General features: G+C 37.1%; 1 protein-coding gene across 6 annotated transcripts in view; it reads right to left on the reverse strand.

Annotated features, from left to right (window-relative positions):
* The window catches only part of RYR2 (ryanodine receptor 2), a 674,743-nt gene that overhangs the window by 264,006 nt on the left and 390,633 nt on the right, over positions 1–20,104 (reverse strand). For all 6 annotated transcript variants that reach the window (XM_070492185.1, XM_044758547.2, XM_070492181.1 and 3 more), the window contains exons 24-25: positions 15,711–15,814; positions 6,345–6,428 (exon numbers count right to left, since the gene is read on the reverse strand). In XM_070492185.1, coding sequence (XP_070348286.1) covers positions 6,345–6,428; positions 15,711–15,814 — 188 coding nt within the window. The remainder of the gene's footprint in view (positions 1–6,344; positions 6,429–15,710; positions 15,815–20,104) is intronic.

The following is a 20,104-nucleotide window of genomic DNA, read 5'->3' on the forward strand; positions in this document are numbered from 1 at the left end:
AAAACAATCCTTCCCCACCTCATGGTCATGAAGATATTCCAGTCGCTTGTCTTCAGAAAGTTTTTTGTTTTGTGTAATTAGCTCTTGAATTAACCTGCAAATCTTCATATATAGTGCAAGGTAAAGACCTAACTTTTTTTTTCTATTTTGCTAATCAGTTATTTGAATACCATTGATTGAAGATTGCATCTTCCCACTTATGGAATAACCTTTCACATATGTCAAATTTCGGTATACTTGGAGGCTTTCTCTGTCTCAATTTGTCTATCCCAATACCATTATAACACTGCCTTAATTACCACAGCTTTATTCTAAGTCTTGATATCTGAAAAAGCTTGTTGATCTTCATTTGCAAAAAACTTCTGGCTATTCTTGGGCCTTTGCAATTCCATATACATTTTAGAATAAGTTTATCAAACTGCTGAAAACCTCTGCTGGTGGAATGACTAGAATAATGTTGATTTTAAGATTGAGGAGGGGCCAGCCCCTTGGCCAAGTGGTTAAGTTTGTATGCTCAGCTTCAGTGGCCTGGGGTTCACTGGTTTGGATCCTGGGCAGGGACATACACACAGCTCATCAAGCCATGCTGTGGCAGCATCCTACATAGAACTAGAGTGACCTACAACTAGGATATACAACTACTTACTGGGGCTTTGGGGAGAAAAAAAAAACAAAAGAGAGAAAGATTGGCAACAGATGTTAGCTCAGGGCCAATCTTCCTCCCCAAAAAGCATACTTAAAAATAAAAAGATTGGGGAGAAATGATATATTTGTCTTATCATCCATGAACATGATCTGTCTCTATTTATTTAGATATTCTTTGAATCAAAGTTAAACATTTTGTCCACAGAAGTCTCTTGCCTCTTTTGTTAGATTTATTCCTAAGTTTCTTAACTGTCTTAGGAATTAGGGATTTCTTTTTTCCTTTCCTTTTTTTAAATTTGCATTTATAAATGCTACCTAAATAGTATTTTCAGAGATACTGACCTAGCAATATTGCTGAACTTATTGTTAATAAATAACTCTGTAAATTCTACTGAGTTTTCTATATAACAATATTAGCTGTTTTTGATGACTTTCTTCCTTTCCAATACTCATACTTTTTTTCATGTCTCATTGCATTGGCTATGTTGAATACATCAGGTAATAGTGGCTTACATTGCCTCATTCCTGAATCTTAACAGGAAAACTTCTGTGTTTTAAGTTATAGATTATTGGCTGCTGTTGGCATTTTGACAGGTTAAAAAGGTTCTATCAGATTATTGCTTGCTGAGAGTTCATGTGCTTATCAGTAAAACATTTTCTGAAATATTTTATTTTGAAATGCATTAGGATGATCATATGAATTTTCTCCTTTACTTTATTAGGGGTTAACGTAACAAATACTTTTTCTGATGTTAACCCATCCCTTCATTACTGGAATAAACTCAGCTTGGTCATAATATACTTTCTTTATAAACTGCTAAGTTTGCTAATATTTTACTCAGCATTTTCACATCTGTGCCCAGAAGTGAAACTGGACTATAATTTCCCTTTCTCATACTGCCCTGATCTGGGCTTTGGTTTCAAGGTTATTTTATTATCAGAAAATAAGCTGTAAAGTACTGCTTCTTTTTCATTTGAGACAATCTGTTCTCAAATATTTGGTAGAAATCAATGGAAAAGTTGTTTGGGATGTGTGTGTGTGTGTGTGTGTGTGTTAAATTATTAATTTAATTCCTTTAGAAGTTATAGCTCTACTAACATTTTCTTTCCTCTTGGGTCAGTTTTGATATTATTCTACACAATTGTCCATATTATTTAACTATTGAAAATTTTGGCAGAAATTTATTAGATTTTGCTATCTCTTCTGAAAATATCTAAAATTGCTAAAAGAAATATTTCTTTTTTCCTTTATCAATCTTTTCAGGGTTTTCTTTCCTGCTTATTTAGCTTTTAAAACATGCTTTCTCCAAGTATTTCTTTATACATGCAAACCATATGTTTTGATATGAAGTCTTTTCCTTTTCCATTCTTGTGTTTTTAAATTTCCATGTTGATATGTTTGATCCATAAGCTATTTAGAACCATGTTTTAAAATTTCTAAATATGTCACGGCTTTACAGGATTTTTTTGCTACTACTATTACTCCTGGTGATTCAGTGAATATGATCTTTATGATATCAATGTCCTCAGGTAGTAAAGGATGTTACATTTTATAAATGTTCCACGTGTGCAGTGTTCTATATATATCAACGTTTCAATTTGCATGTAATTAAATTTTTATTAATCTTTGTTAACATTTGTCTGTTATAGTTTCTGAGAGTTGTATTATTATTATGATTGTACATTTGTCTACTTACTTTTGAAAATCTATTAATATTTTGCTGTTGGAAGCTGTTTTATTTGGTGCATAAATGAGTATTTACAGCAAAATGCTTGTTTTCTTGATCCTTCTACAGTGACTTTCTTTTCTTAATTTTGTTCTCTGAGTTATTTTGTCTCACACAGGACAACTGATAAAAAGGAAACTGCATCAGTTTCCTTTTGAGTAATATTTCTTATTGCATTGTGTTCTAATTTTTTTCAACGTTTCTGTTCTGGATTTCTTGATGTGTCTTCAATAGCTGGGTTTTATTTTTCTGAGGTGTGTACAACATGAGCTATCTTTTTTAATCCAATCTGACAATCTCTGTACCTTACCTGGAGAATTTAATCCATTTACTTTTACTGTGATTAATGATATATTTGGATTCACATCTATCATGATATTTTTTATTTTAAAAAATAACTATTTTTGATTCAAAAGAATATCCTTTAAAGCATTATAATAAAATGAACTCCATTAATCCACCACCACATTAAGAATTAGAACATTACCAGCACCATTATATCTATTTGGATGCTCCTCCCCATCCCACACCCTTTCCTATACTCCATCCCAAAGACAGTTACTATCTAGAATTATTATTCTACTGCTTAAAAAATAGGCTTATCAAATAAGCAGACAGTCCTAAAGATATGTGCACATGTGTGTATATTATTTTTTTTTAGTTTTAATTGTCTTTGATCCTCAAAAAAGAGTGCTATACTTTATATAACTTGTGGGATATGTTTTTATCCATCCTTGACATTATTTTCTAGGTTCATCTATGTTGTCATTTATAACTATACTTCATTAATTTTAGTATGTGACTATATCCAACTTACTCCATCTTCATACTGAATAATATTCCTCCCACTCTTTCTGATCTCTCCCTTATTTTATATAATTACAAATAATATTGCTATGAACTCTAGCTTTCATGTTTGTTGGTGTGGACTTTCTAGGGCATATCTCTAGAAGTGAAACTGCTGGGTAACAAGGTGTGCGAATGTTTAATTTTACACAATGATTCCAAATTGCTTTAAAAATGGTTGTAAAAACACTCCAACCATTTAGACTTGGGCTGATCTGCATCCACATCAATACTTGTTATTATCAAATTCCTTAATTTTGGCCAATAGAGTAAGAATAAAATAGTATCTCATGGCAAATTTAGATATAGTATAGACTGTCAGCAGTCTATACTGTTTTCATTTAATGAGTACAGTTTTCATTTAATGACCTCACCTTTTTCATTTCTCCACTTATTCTCCAGTAATGCACAGTAACTGAGAGCAACACAAACAAAAAGCATCAGTATAAAGACTAAGGAAGGCAGAAGACCTTAATTCCTCCATGAGAATAACTTATTGTAAACCCTGTGCCCTATCTATCTATCTATCTATCTATCTATCTATCTTAGATTTAGAGAACAGAATTGAGATAGTTACCATAAAAACATATATTAACCCATTTGTTTCAACAGAAATAAGAAGCCAGATTTTTTCTGACAAGAGATAATGCTGTTTAAACTGATTCCTTTGACAAGTGAAAACTCGCTTTACCAAGAAGGTTTCATAGCAGATGAATTCCACAGATTGAATAAGCTAAATTCTGACTAAAGTTGCTTTTTTTTTAAGACTTTAATTTTTTAGAGCAAAATCCAGAAGAAGGTACAGGGAAATTTCATATACCCTGTGGCCCGCCCCCCTAGACTCCCCCATTATCAACATTTCCCAGCACAGTAGCACCTTTGTTACAATTGATGAACCTATATCGACACGTCATTATCATCCAAAGCCCATAGTTTACATTAGGGGTCACTCTTGGTGTTATACATTCTATGGGTTTGGAAAAACGTGTAACGACATGTATCCACCATTATAGTGTCATACAGAGTATTTTCACTGCTCTAAAAATCCTCTGTCTTCCACGCATTCATCCCTCTCTTTGCCCCCCAAACCCTGGCAACCACTGGCCTTTCTACTGTCTCCATAGTGTTGCCTTTTCCAGAATGTCATATACGTGGAATCATCCAGGATGTAGCCTTTTCAGATTGACTACTTTGCTCTAAGGTTTTGATGAAATACACACTTACATAGCACACGACAAAAATAATTTACTAAATATATTATGCTGGCAAAGGTAACTTGCAATTACATTTCCACCTCCTTATCCCTGTGTACACCAGGTTAAATAAGGTATCTCTAAGTGAAAGAGTAACAGATGTAACTAGTTTTGTTGTTGTTGTTTTTAGTCTTAATAATGCCTTTATGATAGACTTTCCAAAAAACTGAGTTACTTAAATGAGAGGATAATAAATTCTTTGACAAACAAGGTAGTTTCCAATCTTTTGCTTTTAAGAAACTGAACAAGGACATGATTGAATTGTCACACGATAGATCATTAAACATGTTTTTTAATGATGAATGACTATGAAGTTTGGTTCACTGAACTGAGTGATTTTTTTAATAATAAAATTATTTACTTATGTGAACAAAATATGTAACGGACCCTGCAACTTGTCTCTACGACAATAAATAATATTTATACATGGCTATACCATATGATCCTAAAAAGAATAGCTGAATCTATTTCATTATGAGCTATTTTCAGTAAAATCTTACATTTTATATTGAACTTTATCAAAAATTAATTTATGTTGTTTTGAACACGTGTAAACTAAAAATAATTATAACTCAGAAGACAAATTTTAATACTTAGTGACTATGATCGTAGAAAATGCAAAAAATTAAAAATTCAATTTAGATACATATTTGTTTATAAAGAAGTATGATTGAACAATAAAAATATATTGTAATTGGGTAATAGTGCATATGGGAAATGGATTAGAAACACAATTCAAAAGGAAAAACAAAATGATTTGAAATTCCCTATTATCAACATCCTTTACATGCAGCTTTTAAATAGATGATGGTACATATATAATCATTGTGAATCTTTTATTAGATGCACAAAAAATTGGCATAAAAGTGTCATTTCAAAATGTAAATATGGGAAATATGACATAAATGGCATTCTTTGGAACTATTTAGACTTAAAAAGAAATTTAGAACCTAAAAATGTGTGAGGTAATAATATAGCTTTTTATAAATTTTTTAATTTAAATTAATGGGGCAACTGAGTAAAACTGTGTTGAACTGGAGGACTTGCTTGAACCCGCATTTGCACAGCAAGCGTACGATTTCTATTTTGATTTTACGTTTCTCTGGGGAACCCGAGGCCTGGGGTGACTGATGAAGATGACGAGGTGGCTACTTTGTTTTTATTTCCATGACATTACTTAACATATTTCCAGGCCTACTATTTATCATGCATGGGCCTCAGCAAAGTGGCTTGAATACTTAAATTAAAAAATGAAGAAAAAATAATAACATGAAACAGTTATCATTTGTTGAGCGCTTACTCATTTAATACCTAAAACTTCCCTATGAAGGGACTATCAATACCTGTGAACACATGAGAAGGCGGAGGTTTTAAGAAATTAAACAGGACCACAGACAGAGGTGGCAGCACAGCATGCAAACTCGCCAACATTGCATTAAGTGCCTCAGTTTTCTCCCCTTAAAATGGGGATAATAATACCAACTTCATAACCATTCCTAAAATATTTTCTTTTAAAAGCAAATAAAATTATATTTTTTTGGTGGAAAGCCATACATATCAGTTAGGAATATGAGCACACGTGTTCACATACACACGCGCACACACACACACACACACAGAGGGAAAATAACACACTTTTTATAGCATACTCCCAAAGATTTTCTGACCTTTGTTTCCTCTCTGGACAAAGTGATAGAGACTCTTGTTGCACCACAGACTTGATGTAGCCCCTCGTGTAACATAGAAAGTTTCCATTTGGAATCTGCATTTTATAGCGTAAGTGTAAGCCAGGCATCTAGGTCTCCATCAAGAGTAATTTGGGTGCACTAACCAGTGCATAGACTATTTAATATTGCTAAGACGTTCAACTTACTTCTTGGGTAGCTTCATTTTCTTCACCTTTTCTTCAGCATGTTCATCTGATATACCCACATGACATCCTAATGCCAACAACGTCCTGGAAAACAAAACCAGAGATCAGCGGCAACCATTCCTTCCCTGTGTCCAGAATAACCCAACAGAATAGCAGTTGGGAATAAGGTCTAACAGGCCAGCTTGAAAGCAGAGCAGAAGCCTTTTGTTTTTAAAGCAAAAGGAAAGCATTTATTTATAAGTTACTTACTTTTGAGTAATGAGTAAGACATTGAAAACTGAAATGGCACAAAAAAGGAATACATTGAAAAGGAAGTCTCCTTCAAGCCCTTTCTTCCCCTAAAGGCACTGATTGCTACCAATTCTTGAATGTCCTGCTGGAGTCTATACATGTTCTAAAGCAGCTATGTGTGTGTGTGTGTGTGTGTGTGCGTGTGTGTGCGTGCTGTTTTGTTTCCCTTTTATGCAATGGGTATATACAAGAGACAGTTCTCTGCAATTTGCTATCTTGACTTGACAATATAACCTTGATATACTGCCCTTCATATAAAACTGGGTTATTTTCAACAACTCTGAAGTGTTCCATTAGTTGGATGTGTCACAGTGTTTTACCCAATTTTCTGTTTCTAGTCTTTTGTTATTACAAACAATGCCACAATGAATAACCTCATAAATTTAACACATGTACTATATCCTTCATCTGTAGGATAAATTCCTACACGTGATATTACTGGGTCACAGGGTCTGTACATTTTAGAATTTGAGAAATATTGTCAAATGTCTGTAGAGCTGATAATAATCCACATTCCCACCAGCAACGCATGACACTGCCTGTTTCCCGTACCTTTTCCAGCACAGTTATCAAACTGCTTGACCTTTGTTGATTAATACTTTAAAAGGTATCTCATTATAATTTTAATTTGAATTTTTCTTAATACAAGAGCATTTAAGCGCCTTTTCAGATGCTGAAGAGATATGTGTACTTCCTTTATTCTGTGAAAATAGTGTTCACTTTTCTATTAGAGTTGGTTTTCGTTGATGTATTTAGAAGCTCTTCAAATGTCTGAGACATGAGCTGCAAATACTTTTCTCTAGTTTTGTCTCTTCTCTAGTTGTTTGTCTTTTTACTTTCTTTATGGTGTTCTGTCTATGCGGAGTTTTAAATTTGTTTTATAACGCTGAACTTTTCCATCTTTTTTTACGGCTTATGGGCTTTACGTGGTACTTAGAAAGAGATTCCTTGCTCATAAAGTCACTTGAAGGACAATGTCCCTGCTTTTGTAGGGGGCGGGGGAGACTATATGGTTTAAGTAGGGATTTCAATTTGTATTTCAAGATGTATACCCAGTTCTCCACAAAATCTTTACTGAATAATCCATCTTTTACCACTGATTTGAAATGCTCCCTTTATCATATATTAAATTTCCTAAATGTTTTTTTGAAATCGTCTTCTGGACTTTCTTATCTAGAAAAGTCTCATTTTCACATGACATATCGGGGTCCCAATTTGCCAGGAACTGTTTACCCATTTCTTAGATATCCTGGGTTTCTTTCTCCACTGAATGACCATTTGTTGATTTTCCCAAGAAAGATCCTTACCATTCACATTTAGAATTTAACCTTGAAAGTCCTCCAGGCTTATATAGAACTGGCCTTTAGTACCCATGACAATGAGTGCTTTCTCCTATCTTGATAGAATAAGATGTAATAGCATATCTTTTTTGGACTGCAGAATTTCTAAAGTCTGGTCAGTTCCAGTTGGGATGTAGCAAGGATTTAAAATCAATCTATGCTTATCCTCCACAACATTTTAAAAATGAAAATCTGGAGAGATATATAGATATATCATAGATATACACACACACAAGTATGTATATACATACAATAAGTATGTACATACACACAAACACACACACACACTGTTGAAAAGTGAAATTTTAGATTATATACAGCAAAATTAAGATGACTCCATAAAATTACCCTTTGAGTGTTAAACTGCAAAACTGGATAGAGCAAGAACTGACTGAAGTTATAAAATTATCTAAACAAAGAATGTGCCAATTAAAATGAGATTGGTCAGCAATCGAAGAATAGAAAATTGACTGACAGAACAAATACAGGTTATACTTATTCAAACACTGGCCAGGGGAAAGGAAGCCTTTTGCCATCCTTCTCCATCCATTCATTTCTCTATTCAGTAAATATCTGTTGAATGCCACTGTGTGCCAGGCCTGCGCTAAGTTCTGGGAATAAGCCCACAGGCTAGTGAGGACCACAGACAATAGTTAATTATGATATAGTGTCTTGTGTGCAATGAGATATGTATAGGGTTATGCAAGTATCAAGGAGGCTACCAAACCCAGCTCTGACAGTACTCAAAGGGTGACAATAATACTAGGATTTGTCTTAACTTCAGGCAATTAAATTTTTGAGTACATGCCCACCAAGAAATCCCCTGATTATCATACATAGAGAACCCTGAATAATACACTGAGTGATGACCTTGCAGGCCGTACTGAGGGAGTCACACTTATGTGGATGGATTAGGAGTCACTGAAGGTTGTGCTCAGAATGGCATAAGGTAAGAAGTCATCAGGTCGGAAATGTACTTTTTAAAGGTTTATTTCTTATTATTTTAGTAAATTGATAGAATTGTATGACCATCACTACAATCCAGTTTTAGAATATTTCCGTCAACCCACCAGGTCCCTCATGCCTATTTGCAGTCATTCCTCACTCCTACCCCCAAGCAACCACTGATCTGCTTTCTGTCTCTATAGACTTGCCTTTTCTGGACATTTCATATAAAGAGAATCAAACAATATGGAGTCTTTTGTGTCAGGCTTCTTTGACTTAGCATAATGTGTATTAGGTTTATCCGTGTGGTAGTGGGTATCAGCAGTTTATTTCCTTTTATTGATGTACAGTATCCTGTTGTATGGCTATATCACATTTTGTTTATCCAGTCATTAGTTGATGAACATTTTTGCAGTTTCCAGTTTTTGGCCTTTATGTATCATGCTTCTATGAGCATGCTTCTGTGAACATTCATGTACAAGTATTTGCATGGACATCTGCTTTCATTTCTCTTAGGTAGATATGTAGGAGCAGAATTGCTAGGTTGTATGGTAAATTTATGCCTAACCTTTTAAGAAACTGCCAAACTGTTTTCCAACATGGCAGGACCATTTTACATTCCCACCAGTAATACATGTAGGTTTCAGTTTTTCTACAGCTGCACCAATACTGAGTATGTCATCTTTTAGATTACAGCCATTCTAGTGTGTGTAGTGGTATCTCTGTGTGGTTTAATTTGCATTTTCCTAACGATTATGATGTTGAGCATCTTTTAATGCATTTATTAGCCATTCATATATCTACTTTGGCAAAATATATGCTCAAGTGTTTTGTCCATTTTTTAAGTGGGCTATATCTATTCTTATTATTGGGTTGTAAGAGTTTCTTATACATTCCAATTTACTACAAATCCTACTAACACAAGCTTAGATCATTCATAAATATCTTCTCCCAGTCTGTGACTTGTCTCTTCAGTTTCTTCACAGGGTTTTCTTGTAGTGCAAAAGGCCTAATTTTTGATGAGGTCCAATTTATTGATTTTGTTTTCTTTTACGGCTAATGATTTTGGTATTACATCTAAGAACTCTATGCCTAACCCAAGGAGGTTTTAAATGAGAGCAACAGATCATTTTAGAAATCTATTTAGTAATGCTGTCAACAACACCAAGTTTTTGGAATAAAACCTCTTTCGTCTCTATATTATCTTTATTAAAACCATTTTATTTGATTTACCACTGTTTAACTCACTTGTTTAAAGTTTTAAAAAGTCTGCTGAAGGATGGGGAAAGAGGAGCGCACTACAAAATCTGAACTGAGACGCCTGTGCAGAGGCTAGATGTTCTGAGCTGTGGTAGAAAAGAACAGAATAGGGAAGTACAAAAGGATCAGCTGAGGGTGGGTTCTCTGTCCTTTTATTCTTGTTTTTTCCACACTAACTCGCACATGCATTCGGTAAATATTTACTCCTAGATTAAGCAGCAGGAATTGCTTAAGGTGGCATTTTAGTACTTAAAGTTTATAGCCACAGAAAAGAAGAGTAAACAGACTGGGACAAAGCCCAAGAGACAACATGAGGCACCCTGTAGATGACAAGCATTGGTGTGTGAACACCCGGTTAGAGACTGAGCTTTATCATTTATTCATTCATTCATTTGACGCATGTGTACTGAGCTCTATGTAAAGTTTGAAAAGTGGCGAATAAGATCAAGTGAGAGGCCAGCCCTCAAGAAACCTAGGGTCTGGCGGAGTAGACAGGGCATCATGTGATTACACAGAAGTTTCTATGCTGAGAGATACAGAAGGGATGAGTGCCTACAGAAGGAGGCCTTCTTGAGTCAAGGAGCTCAGCAAGCGCTTCCCTAAGAAGAAGTGACCTGAGATGTAAAGGATGAGAACAGGGCACCGACGGGAGCATTCCAGGAAGAGGACATATAGAAGGCTCTGTGGTGGAAAGGAACGTGCAAACAGGAGGGCAAAACAAAGACTAGAGTGACAGCAGGCAAGAAAACAAGAGCAGCCTCCATACGATGAGGCTGGTCAGAGTGGAAGCTGGATCTTGTCAGACCTTTAGGCAAATAAAGACACTGTCTTTATCTTAAGAGCACTGAAAAGCCATTAAAAGAATTTAAGTAGGAAGAATGGCATGGTCACCTAATTGTTTGAAAAAGATCAGCTGGCTATGAAGTATGGAATGGCTAAGGGAGGAGCTAGGGTGTATTTCACTGGATCTGTTGGGAGATATTACAGCCAGGTGGGAATAAAGGTAGTTTAGCTAGGGTGGTAAAGGGTGCTGGTAGTGTTGGAGGTGATGGTGTGGTAATAACATCTCTGCAATGGAAGAAAGGAAAGGAGTAGATAGGTTAAAAGATGATTAGAAAGGCTTGGGTGAGGGAAAAAGAAGTGTCAAGGATGACTGAGCTATCTGGTTTGTGTTTTAGGGGGCACTTGACAATCTAAGAGAAAGAACACTGAAAAATGCCTGAGATCGGAGGGGATAAAAAAATCACAAAGTTTGAGGCACATTGCAACATCCATGCAACTTGGAATCTGAGTAAATATGTGCTGGATACCATGCTAGAACTCGGTATATGATGGTGAATTAAAAAAAAAAAATCATAGCGCCTGTCTTCATGGAGCTGAACGTCTAACAAGAAAGGCAAATATTAACCTCAGACAGTAACATTAAAAATTGTAGTGAGAGCTATAAAAATATTCTAAGGTGCTATGAGAGGAAGAGATGGGGAAGGTCTCTTCAAGAAAGTAACATTTAAGCAGAAAACTAAGGGTGAGTAGGGAGGAGCCTAAGAGTAAGGCAAAGAACTCTCCAGGCAAAGGGAACAGCATATGTGAGGCAGTAAACAGTTTAACTCATGGAAGGGAAGACACCATGGGGCTGGAACATTGTGAACAAGGGCAGGAGTGATGCAAAATATTCTGAGAAATGGGAGGTGTCAGATCATCTTGGGCTTGCACAGACTCTTGAGGATATCAGATTTTTTTAGCTGCAATGGGAAGCCACAGCACAGTTTTAAGCAACATGTGTATGAATGCATATGTGTGTGTGCATAAACTCTGGCTGCTGTGTACAGAATGAATCAGAAGAAGGCAAGTGGGGAGGACCAGTTACGAGAATACTATGGTAGTCAAGGTGACACAAGATGGTGGCTTGGATCAGGATGACTACTGTGGAAATGGGGGAAGGGGACAGATCAGAGATATACTTGGGAGGACTTGGTGATGGGCTGGATGTAGGGATAAAACAAAAGGAAGAGTCAAGGATGATTCCTAGATTTCTGGCCTGAGCAGAAAGATGAATGAGGGTACCATTCACAGGTGATGTAAGGCTGCGGGTCAAGGTGCCTCAGATGCATCCAGGGGAAATATCAGCTGAGGAATGGGACACACACTTCTGTTGCTCAGAGCATATGTCTGGGGGAGAGATGATGTACATTTGGGGAGCTCTCAGCACTTGTGTGCTATTTAAGTTATGAGTGTGATGAGAATACCGCCCAAGAGTTTGCATGGTGAAAAGAAAGGGCCCAGGATCAAACATAAAGCATCACAACATTTAGAGATTGGGAAAATCGTTGCCAGCAAGAGACCGAAAAAAAGAAGGTACAGAGACAGGAGGAGAACCTGCTCTTTTAGACAAAAATCATGCCTCTCCCCTGAACAGCCATTTTTCTCCCTTCTGTATTGCCCTCTTCACTGTCCCTGTGTCCTTATCCCTCACCCCACTCCCCCACATATGTATATAAACACATCACATTTCCTAAAAATAATTTTAAGGTAAACAAACTACTTGACCAGAAGAAAAATATTGTTGCGGTCTCACTACATTTTGTTAACTTTCAAAGAAAAATTGTATGAAAGTACATTATACGTTGATTAAAAATCATTGTAACATTCATTTCCTAAACTTGAGCCATTTATTCAGAAATTAAGATCTGGAACTGGGAAAATATTGTATGGACTGAAAACTAACTCAGAAACTAAAACTTTCGTAACACCGTTTAAAGTGGGAGGACAGCTGACAGGCATGCTGTCACAAGCTGTGCTGTTCTGAAAAACGGCGTCAGAATTTCGCAGTCTGTAAATACACAGATGACCGTTCAAATCTGAAGTTGTCTTTGCAAACAATTTACATAATGGAAGAAAATCATAGAGAAAGTATCGAAAATTCACATTCACATTCATCACTCCTCTACCCAAAATAAGGGATATTCTGAAACAATCTTTTGCTTATTTGTTATTTGGCACTCCTCAGGACTTACATGACTAAAGCTGTTAATCCCTTCCATGAGATATGTATATCCAAATTCCAAAATATATATATATTTAACTTAACTTTTCTACAGTGCTTCCTCTATCAGACATGTAGTGCTAACGGCTTCCTCAGTATTATATCATTTAGTCCCCACAACAATTCCATGAAGTAGATACATCATGATCCCCATTTTACTGATGGAAGAAAATCTACGATTCCTTTTGGAGGAGGAAACAAGTCCTTGCATCAGACCATCCATCTCCGGACCCTGTGTGCTCACCTACCCTGCTCTGGAGCCTGCCAACTATAAAAGAAACACAGAAAGAAAGGACTGTGATTTCTCTAAACTACTGGAAATGAGTATAGTGCAAATTTTGGAGAAGCAAGGGCTCTTTTTGCCCTAATTTAAATTTTAAAAAATAGGTGAAATCAGTTCATTGCAAAACCATAAAAAAAAAAAAAACATAAGAATTAGCACATGAAAAGGGTTGTTAGCATTTACCATCCACAACAGCACCATGGGACAGTCAGCCTGATGATGACCCAAACCAGCCACCAGCCGCTGTTAGAATGAGATGCCGGGAATGAGCCGAGATGACACGCAGCAGTCAAAGGCCCAGTACACTGAATGCAAATACGGAGATTTGTACACTTCAGTGCTTCCGAAGATTTGCTCTTTGCAATAGCTGGCTTAGCTGTCAGTGCCTAAAATTAGGGGGAATGTACTGCAAATTTAACTAAATTATCTTAGACCATGACCTTTCAATAAACATTTTGTTGTAAAAGATGGGCAAACGATGAGCTGCTCTGAATTGCTAAGCTAAATGTGCAAGCCTCACATCAGGACCGCAAAGGAAAAGGAGATTCTGGATCCAAGGTACACAGGTCACGGCAACGCAGTATGCATTCCCTACTCCAGGCAAGCTTTGGCATTTTTTACCTTTAGGAGTTTCTCAATTGACTTGATTCATAAACACTCTTTTTCCTTTTAAGTTACTAGTAGAACCTAAACTCATTCTATGCCCAATTTGTTTATTTCCATAGTGAAAATTACTACCACATCTTTCAAGAAATAGACCTGAACTCAAATCCTAGAATTTGAAACAGTGTTTAAGTTTATATTCTGGGTCCTGGGTTAAAATAGCTTCAGTGGAAATAACTCCCTATTCTTAACAAAACTGAAACAAACAAAAAGGGCAAAAGTATTGTTTCATACTTAATATATGTATTAGGATAAGTGACCTATTTGAACAAATCCAGTTCTACATGCCATCAAGGATGGAAAAAGACCAAAAGAAAAGTTATAATCTTGGGCTGGCTCGGGGGTGCAGCAATTAAGTTCACAAGCTCTGCTTCCATGGCCCGGGGTTCACCAGTTTGGATCCCGGGTGCGGACCTATGCACCGCTCATCAAGCCATGCTGTGGTAGGCGTCCCACATATAAAGAAGAGGAAGATGGGCATGGATATTAGCTCAGGGCCAGGCTTCCTCAGCAAAAAGAGGAGGATTGGCAGCAGATGTTAGCTCAGGACTAATCTTCCTCAAAAAAAAAAAAAAAAAACAAGACCAAACAAAAAGTTATAGTCTTTTCAAAAATATTTTCTGAACTTTTCTATATTAAAACTTGAAATTATTTCCCTTCCTTTATTTTATACCACCTCATTCTTTCATCTGCAATGGTTAGTGGCAAATTTCAGGAGAATAGTTGGCAGAGCCACTGAAAAGCAAATCTGTCTTTACAAGATGACATCAAATACTCTACAGTGGCTTTTCTCAAAGTGTGGTCCTCAGACAAACTGTCCCGAGGTACTCTCTGAAACAAGGATGCCATGGTTAAATCAGTTTGGAAACTCTCATAAATGGATTTCCCATCCCACTTCAGAGATTCACAGTACTAAAAATTTCATCAACAACAACAAAAACTTAATTATTTTAACTCAGCATCTCTTAAATATATTATATCAATGCTTCTCAAACTCTGTGGTAAAGGACCAGTTTTCTTTACTGTCCAGTCCATCATGGTTTGATTCTCTGATAAAATACAATAAAAATTATTAGAGGAAATTAAATTTTTAAAATAAAAGACATATAACATACAAGCCTACATTTTATAAATTTAGATTCAACAGACATGAAATTGCTCCTTTAAATTGGCATAAAAGTTTCTAAACACTTGTTCCTAATATCATTACTTATCTTGTCACAAATCAGTAGCAATTTGTGCCTGACCCGGTCCACGGCCCACGGTCCAAACTCTGAGCAGCACTGAATGGGATCACAGAACCCTTGTATTCCATATTACCCATGAACATCCGGGAACACTCTTTGGAAAACAGTTATATAGACACAAAGACAGAAAATAACACCGTCAAAGTCTAATTCCCCAGAAGTACTGATTCAATCTGCCTGTGCATCCTGAAAAATTCTAACTGGAATAAAAATCAGAGCTGAATTCGAGTACATCAGAACTTTGTTTCTTTCAGGTAAGGAAGATTGGAAAATAAGAAAAGTTAGGAAACTCACTTCAGGGTCTCAAGCGACATCTGTAAATTGTAGTTGCGTTCCTGCTCAGGCAGCTTGGAAAACTCCACCAGACACGGGTGTTGTCTCTTATTGTCATCTCTAACCTGAAACAGGACAGGAAATCGGCATATGATAGTCTCCAGTGTCCGACACCAGCAGTGGGAATCCAGTGTTTTGGTGCAAAGGGAAAGGGAAAAGCAAGAAGGAAAACTCAGCTCCCCACCCCAGCAAAGCTGCCTCTGTGATCCCCAGGCATGGTTCATGTTGAACTCAGGAGGAAAAGCTGGCTTATCCGGGCTCCCCGTTCCCATCTATTTGGCACATTCCTGGCCCCAGCCTCCACGCCTGCTCTACCCTATAGTCACATGCTCACTCCCTTCGTAACTTGAGCATTGGCTTAAATCTTACTTTCTCAATAACGTTTATCCTGCCCACCTTCCCAATACGGCAATCTGCCCATCCATTCTTTTCTTTCCCTTTTGTTCCTGTGACAATTACCACCTGCCAACAGATTAGATCTTTATTTATTTGGTCATTATCTGTCTCTCTGAACTAGAACATAAAACCACAGAAACAGAGACTTAGTCTCTCTTGTTCTTTGATGTCTTCCCAGCACCTAGAACGTGCCCAGCATGTGGCAGGAACTCCGCACATGTTTTGTAAACTGAAATGAATTCTATGTAAGAAGGGTGTAGTGACGACTTAGTTTCAATGTGCAGTAATTTTTACTGCTGAGCCAAATGGATTAGAGACATCAATTAACAACATGACTGACTGACGGAAACTCTGTGAGGTGGTTCCAGCTGTTCATTTCACCCCCGTAAGTTACTTTCTGCTCTCACAAAGCACTCCAATATCTTAACAAAATCAGTTAGCATAATATAAGCGTTTTTCATATTAATCCTTGAAAGTGTGTATTAGCAATCAGATGAAACTAAGTTCAAGATTTTAGGGATGAATTAATGAGAAAGATGTTCTATATCCTTGCATTAGTAATTAGGTTTTTTATCTTCTTAGAGACCTAAATTACATAGGCATTACTGCCGAGGTGGCACCAAGATGACAGCCATATGCTGTCAGGGAACAAATTACTCCATGGGAATAATTACCATGTTCTACAAATGCCACATAAAAAGTATGCAAACACGGGCAAGAATTTTTTTTAAGACTTCAGAAGTCAAGTTAAAAGTAAGACATTTATTCTTTTCTTTCTGGTGATCATTACAAATGGATGGGGCTTATACAAAAGTATATATTATATATGCTTATTTCAATGTATAACCCTGGAAATGAAATCTAGCGTTACAAAATTTAACTCTGAATTCCAAACATAAAAGTAAAAGTGAATGTCTAAGTCCTAAATTAATCTATTCTCCATTTATGTAATTTCCTTCTCTTCCCTAAGCCAGAGAATAACTGACACCTCCACCCTCTTGGGTGTCCAAGCTAAAGCCAGAAATCTGCCCAGATTTCCTTCCCTCTCTTACCCAGATGCCATACTTGAATTCCAAAACATCTCCTGCAGTCATGCCTCTCCATCCCACCGCCAGGCCCCCAGTGTGAAACTCACCTGGCTCACCTGGCTCACCTGCGCCCTCTCCTTGACCTCCTTCCTGCCTCCAGGCTCACTGCTCTTCCACACTAACAGCAGAGCTTCTTTCCAAAGCACAGACTTAAGCACGCCATCTCCCTCCTAAACATTCTTCGATGCTCTTTACCCCCCTACAGAATAAAATCGTATTCTGCCAAAAGCCCTTTGTGAAGGCTTCCTGTCTACCTGCCCAGACTTCCCACCTCTACTCCTCTGCATCACTAGCTCCTTGCTCTTTATCCTCTGACAACGCTGAGCGACTGAAAGGTCACTGCCAATGTCCCGCTCCTTCCACCTCCATGCATTTACACACACCATGTCCCCAGCCTAGAATACCCTCCTGCTCCCTGGTTGCTAGTCAACTTGTAACTTGTCCTTCAGACTTCAGATTGAATATTTTCCTCCTCCTGGAAGCATTCCCTGATTTCCCAGGAGAGACCTAATTAGTCCTCCTCCTTCACTCTGTTAGCACCTCTGTTATAGTACTTAGCTTGAAATTGTTTGCATGTCTATCAGTCACCTAAACTGGAAGCTCCTGAAAGACAAAGTGACTAAAAGCCAAGGTCCTTTCAACTTTGGAACCCGAGTACGAAGCAAAGGCCAGGTAAATACTAGCTACCTAATAAATGTTAAAGGACAGATGAATGCCTGAATGGATCTGCCTGATGTTATTCCATAAAACAGAGCTCTTACATGATGCTTCTGTGAAATATATACCAAAGACATTTAAAGAAACTCTTATAAGTTCTTTGCAAAAACCAAAAATAAACAACAACAAAAAACCAACTTATTCAACATACTGGCCAGTTTACTCCAAAGTAAAACACGTTTGAATACTTCATTGAAAAAGTTAAAGAATTTATGGAATTCGTCTAACAACAGAGACGTACTTAAGTCTACAACAATAGAGATCGCACGGTTGCGATCATCACTACTTATGTGAAAGGACTTTTAGGGAAGCCCTCAACAAAGAGGCAGGGCGCAAAGTCGATTGTTAGATGAAAGAGCAACGTGAAATCTCTTTACGTGTCAATCTGAGACTCTCCCAAATTGCTGGCCTTCTGATATGATACTCGGAGCTGTGCTTGCCCAGAACGGATCCTGAGAACACAACTGTACCTTTCCATCAGCAAATATTTGTATGTTTCCTGCACCAGGAAAGGGGCCAGGAGCTAGAGCTACAGCCGCAGACCAAGTGCTTAATCTCTGCCCTTGAGGTGCATAAGGCCCAACGGCGCCCTCATCAGCCTCAGACTAGGTAAAGGATAACTGGCTACAACCGTGAGAAAGATGGCTCTGAGGAGCTGTATTCCCTTTTGGTATCTGGAAACCAAAACGGTGCTTTGAACAGAGCAGTAAGATGAGGTATGGTATTGAACCAAACAGAATTTAACTGGAAGAACAGATAATAATGAGACCTTATAGTTTCCTCACTTTTTAAAGTAGAAATATAACTAAGAGTTCACTGGAGAACATCATCATTTAGGCGATCTTAGGAGTTGCAATAGAGCTCATCTTCCTTGAACATAAACCCACCACACAGTTCCTGTTACCATATGCATTTTTTGAGGAGGTGTTTTGGTTTGTTTGTATGAAATCTTTTTTAATCCTTCCTAGCCTGCAATCATCTTTTCCCTCATCTTGAAGCATACAGTGAATTTCGTCTATAATTCCTCCGGCAATTGACTGTGTACTCATTTATAATCTCTCTCCTCCTACTGACTTTAGTTGATGGTTAAATCTTTACTGAGCATTTGTACATTTCCTCAAGTTTTAAAAGTCAATGAATGTAGCACAAAACTAGGTACTTACTAAGTGTTTGAAGATTTGAAATTGTTTAACCATGATTGAGTTAATGAAAGGATCCCGTTTTCTGATCATGCTTCTAGATCTGATGCTAGAGACCCTGGACCCTAATCCCAGCACAGCTACTTCTACTCTGAGACTTCTCAGCTGTGTCGTCACCGGAAAACTGAAATTCTAACACATAGCCCAGTGCGCTGTTATGAAAATTTAACCTAATAACCTGTGAGAAGGTAGTATGAAAAGGTAAAGCTCTAAATAAAAATATAAACATTACAAAGTAGGATGGAGTATCATATGGTATTACTACTGACAGTAGTCATAGATGTTCTTTATTCAAAGCTCAATGCAAGAAACTATGACCGGAGTGATTACATTCATGTCTATATTTAGTCAAATATAAGAAAGTGTTACAATCTTTGGGATATTTAGACTAACAATATTATAAAAATGAAAGTATTGCCACAGTCCCCCTAAAAACAGGTACACACTGGGATTACATAATTGTTTTGTTTTGTTTTTAATCTAAATGTTACTGACAAACTGTAAACTAAGATCTTTTAAAAATAATCCTTTGGAAACATAGCCAATTGCTATTCTTCAGCCTGTCTTCCACTTGTGAGGTCAACTGTGAACCTCTGCCCACAGGACTTATGCTGCTACATACAACTGGGGCTCAGAGAAGTGAAACCCAGTGGCGGAAGAAGGAAATTGACTTCTTTTCTTTTCCACTTTCAGTTTTCACTTTCAATTTCAATGAGATTTTTTTCTAGGTGGCTTAGAAATCAATGCCTATTGTCTGTACATGCTAACATTGATTTAAAAATATAACCTTCAGCCTAAAGATTGATAACTTTTCAATTGTCCAGGCATCTGAGCCATCCTTCAATGAACCCACCAATATTGTCATTCCCTCTAGCAAAGAAATACTGCACGAACACTAATGTGTAGGGGAAAAAAATCAATCCAGTCGATTCATGTCATCACATAACAGGATGAG

This window comes from Equus asinus, chromosome 2, assembly GCF_041296235.1.
Source record: "Equus asinus isolate D_3611 breed Donkey chromosome 2, EquAss-T2T_v2, whole genome shotgun sequence".
In the NCBI taxonomy this organism is placed as follows: domain Eukaryota; kingdom Metazoa; phylum Chordata; class Mammalia; order Perissodactyla; family Equidae; genus Equus; species Equus asinus.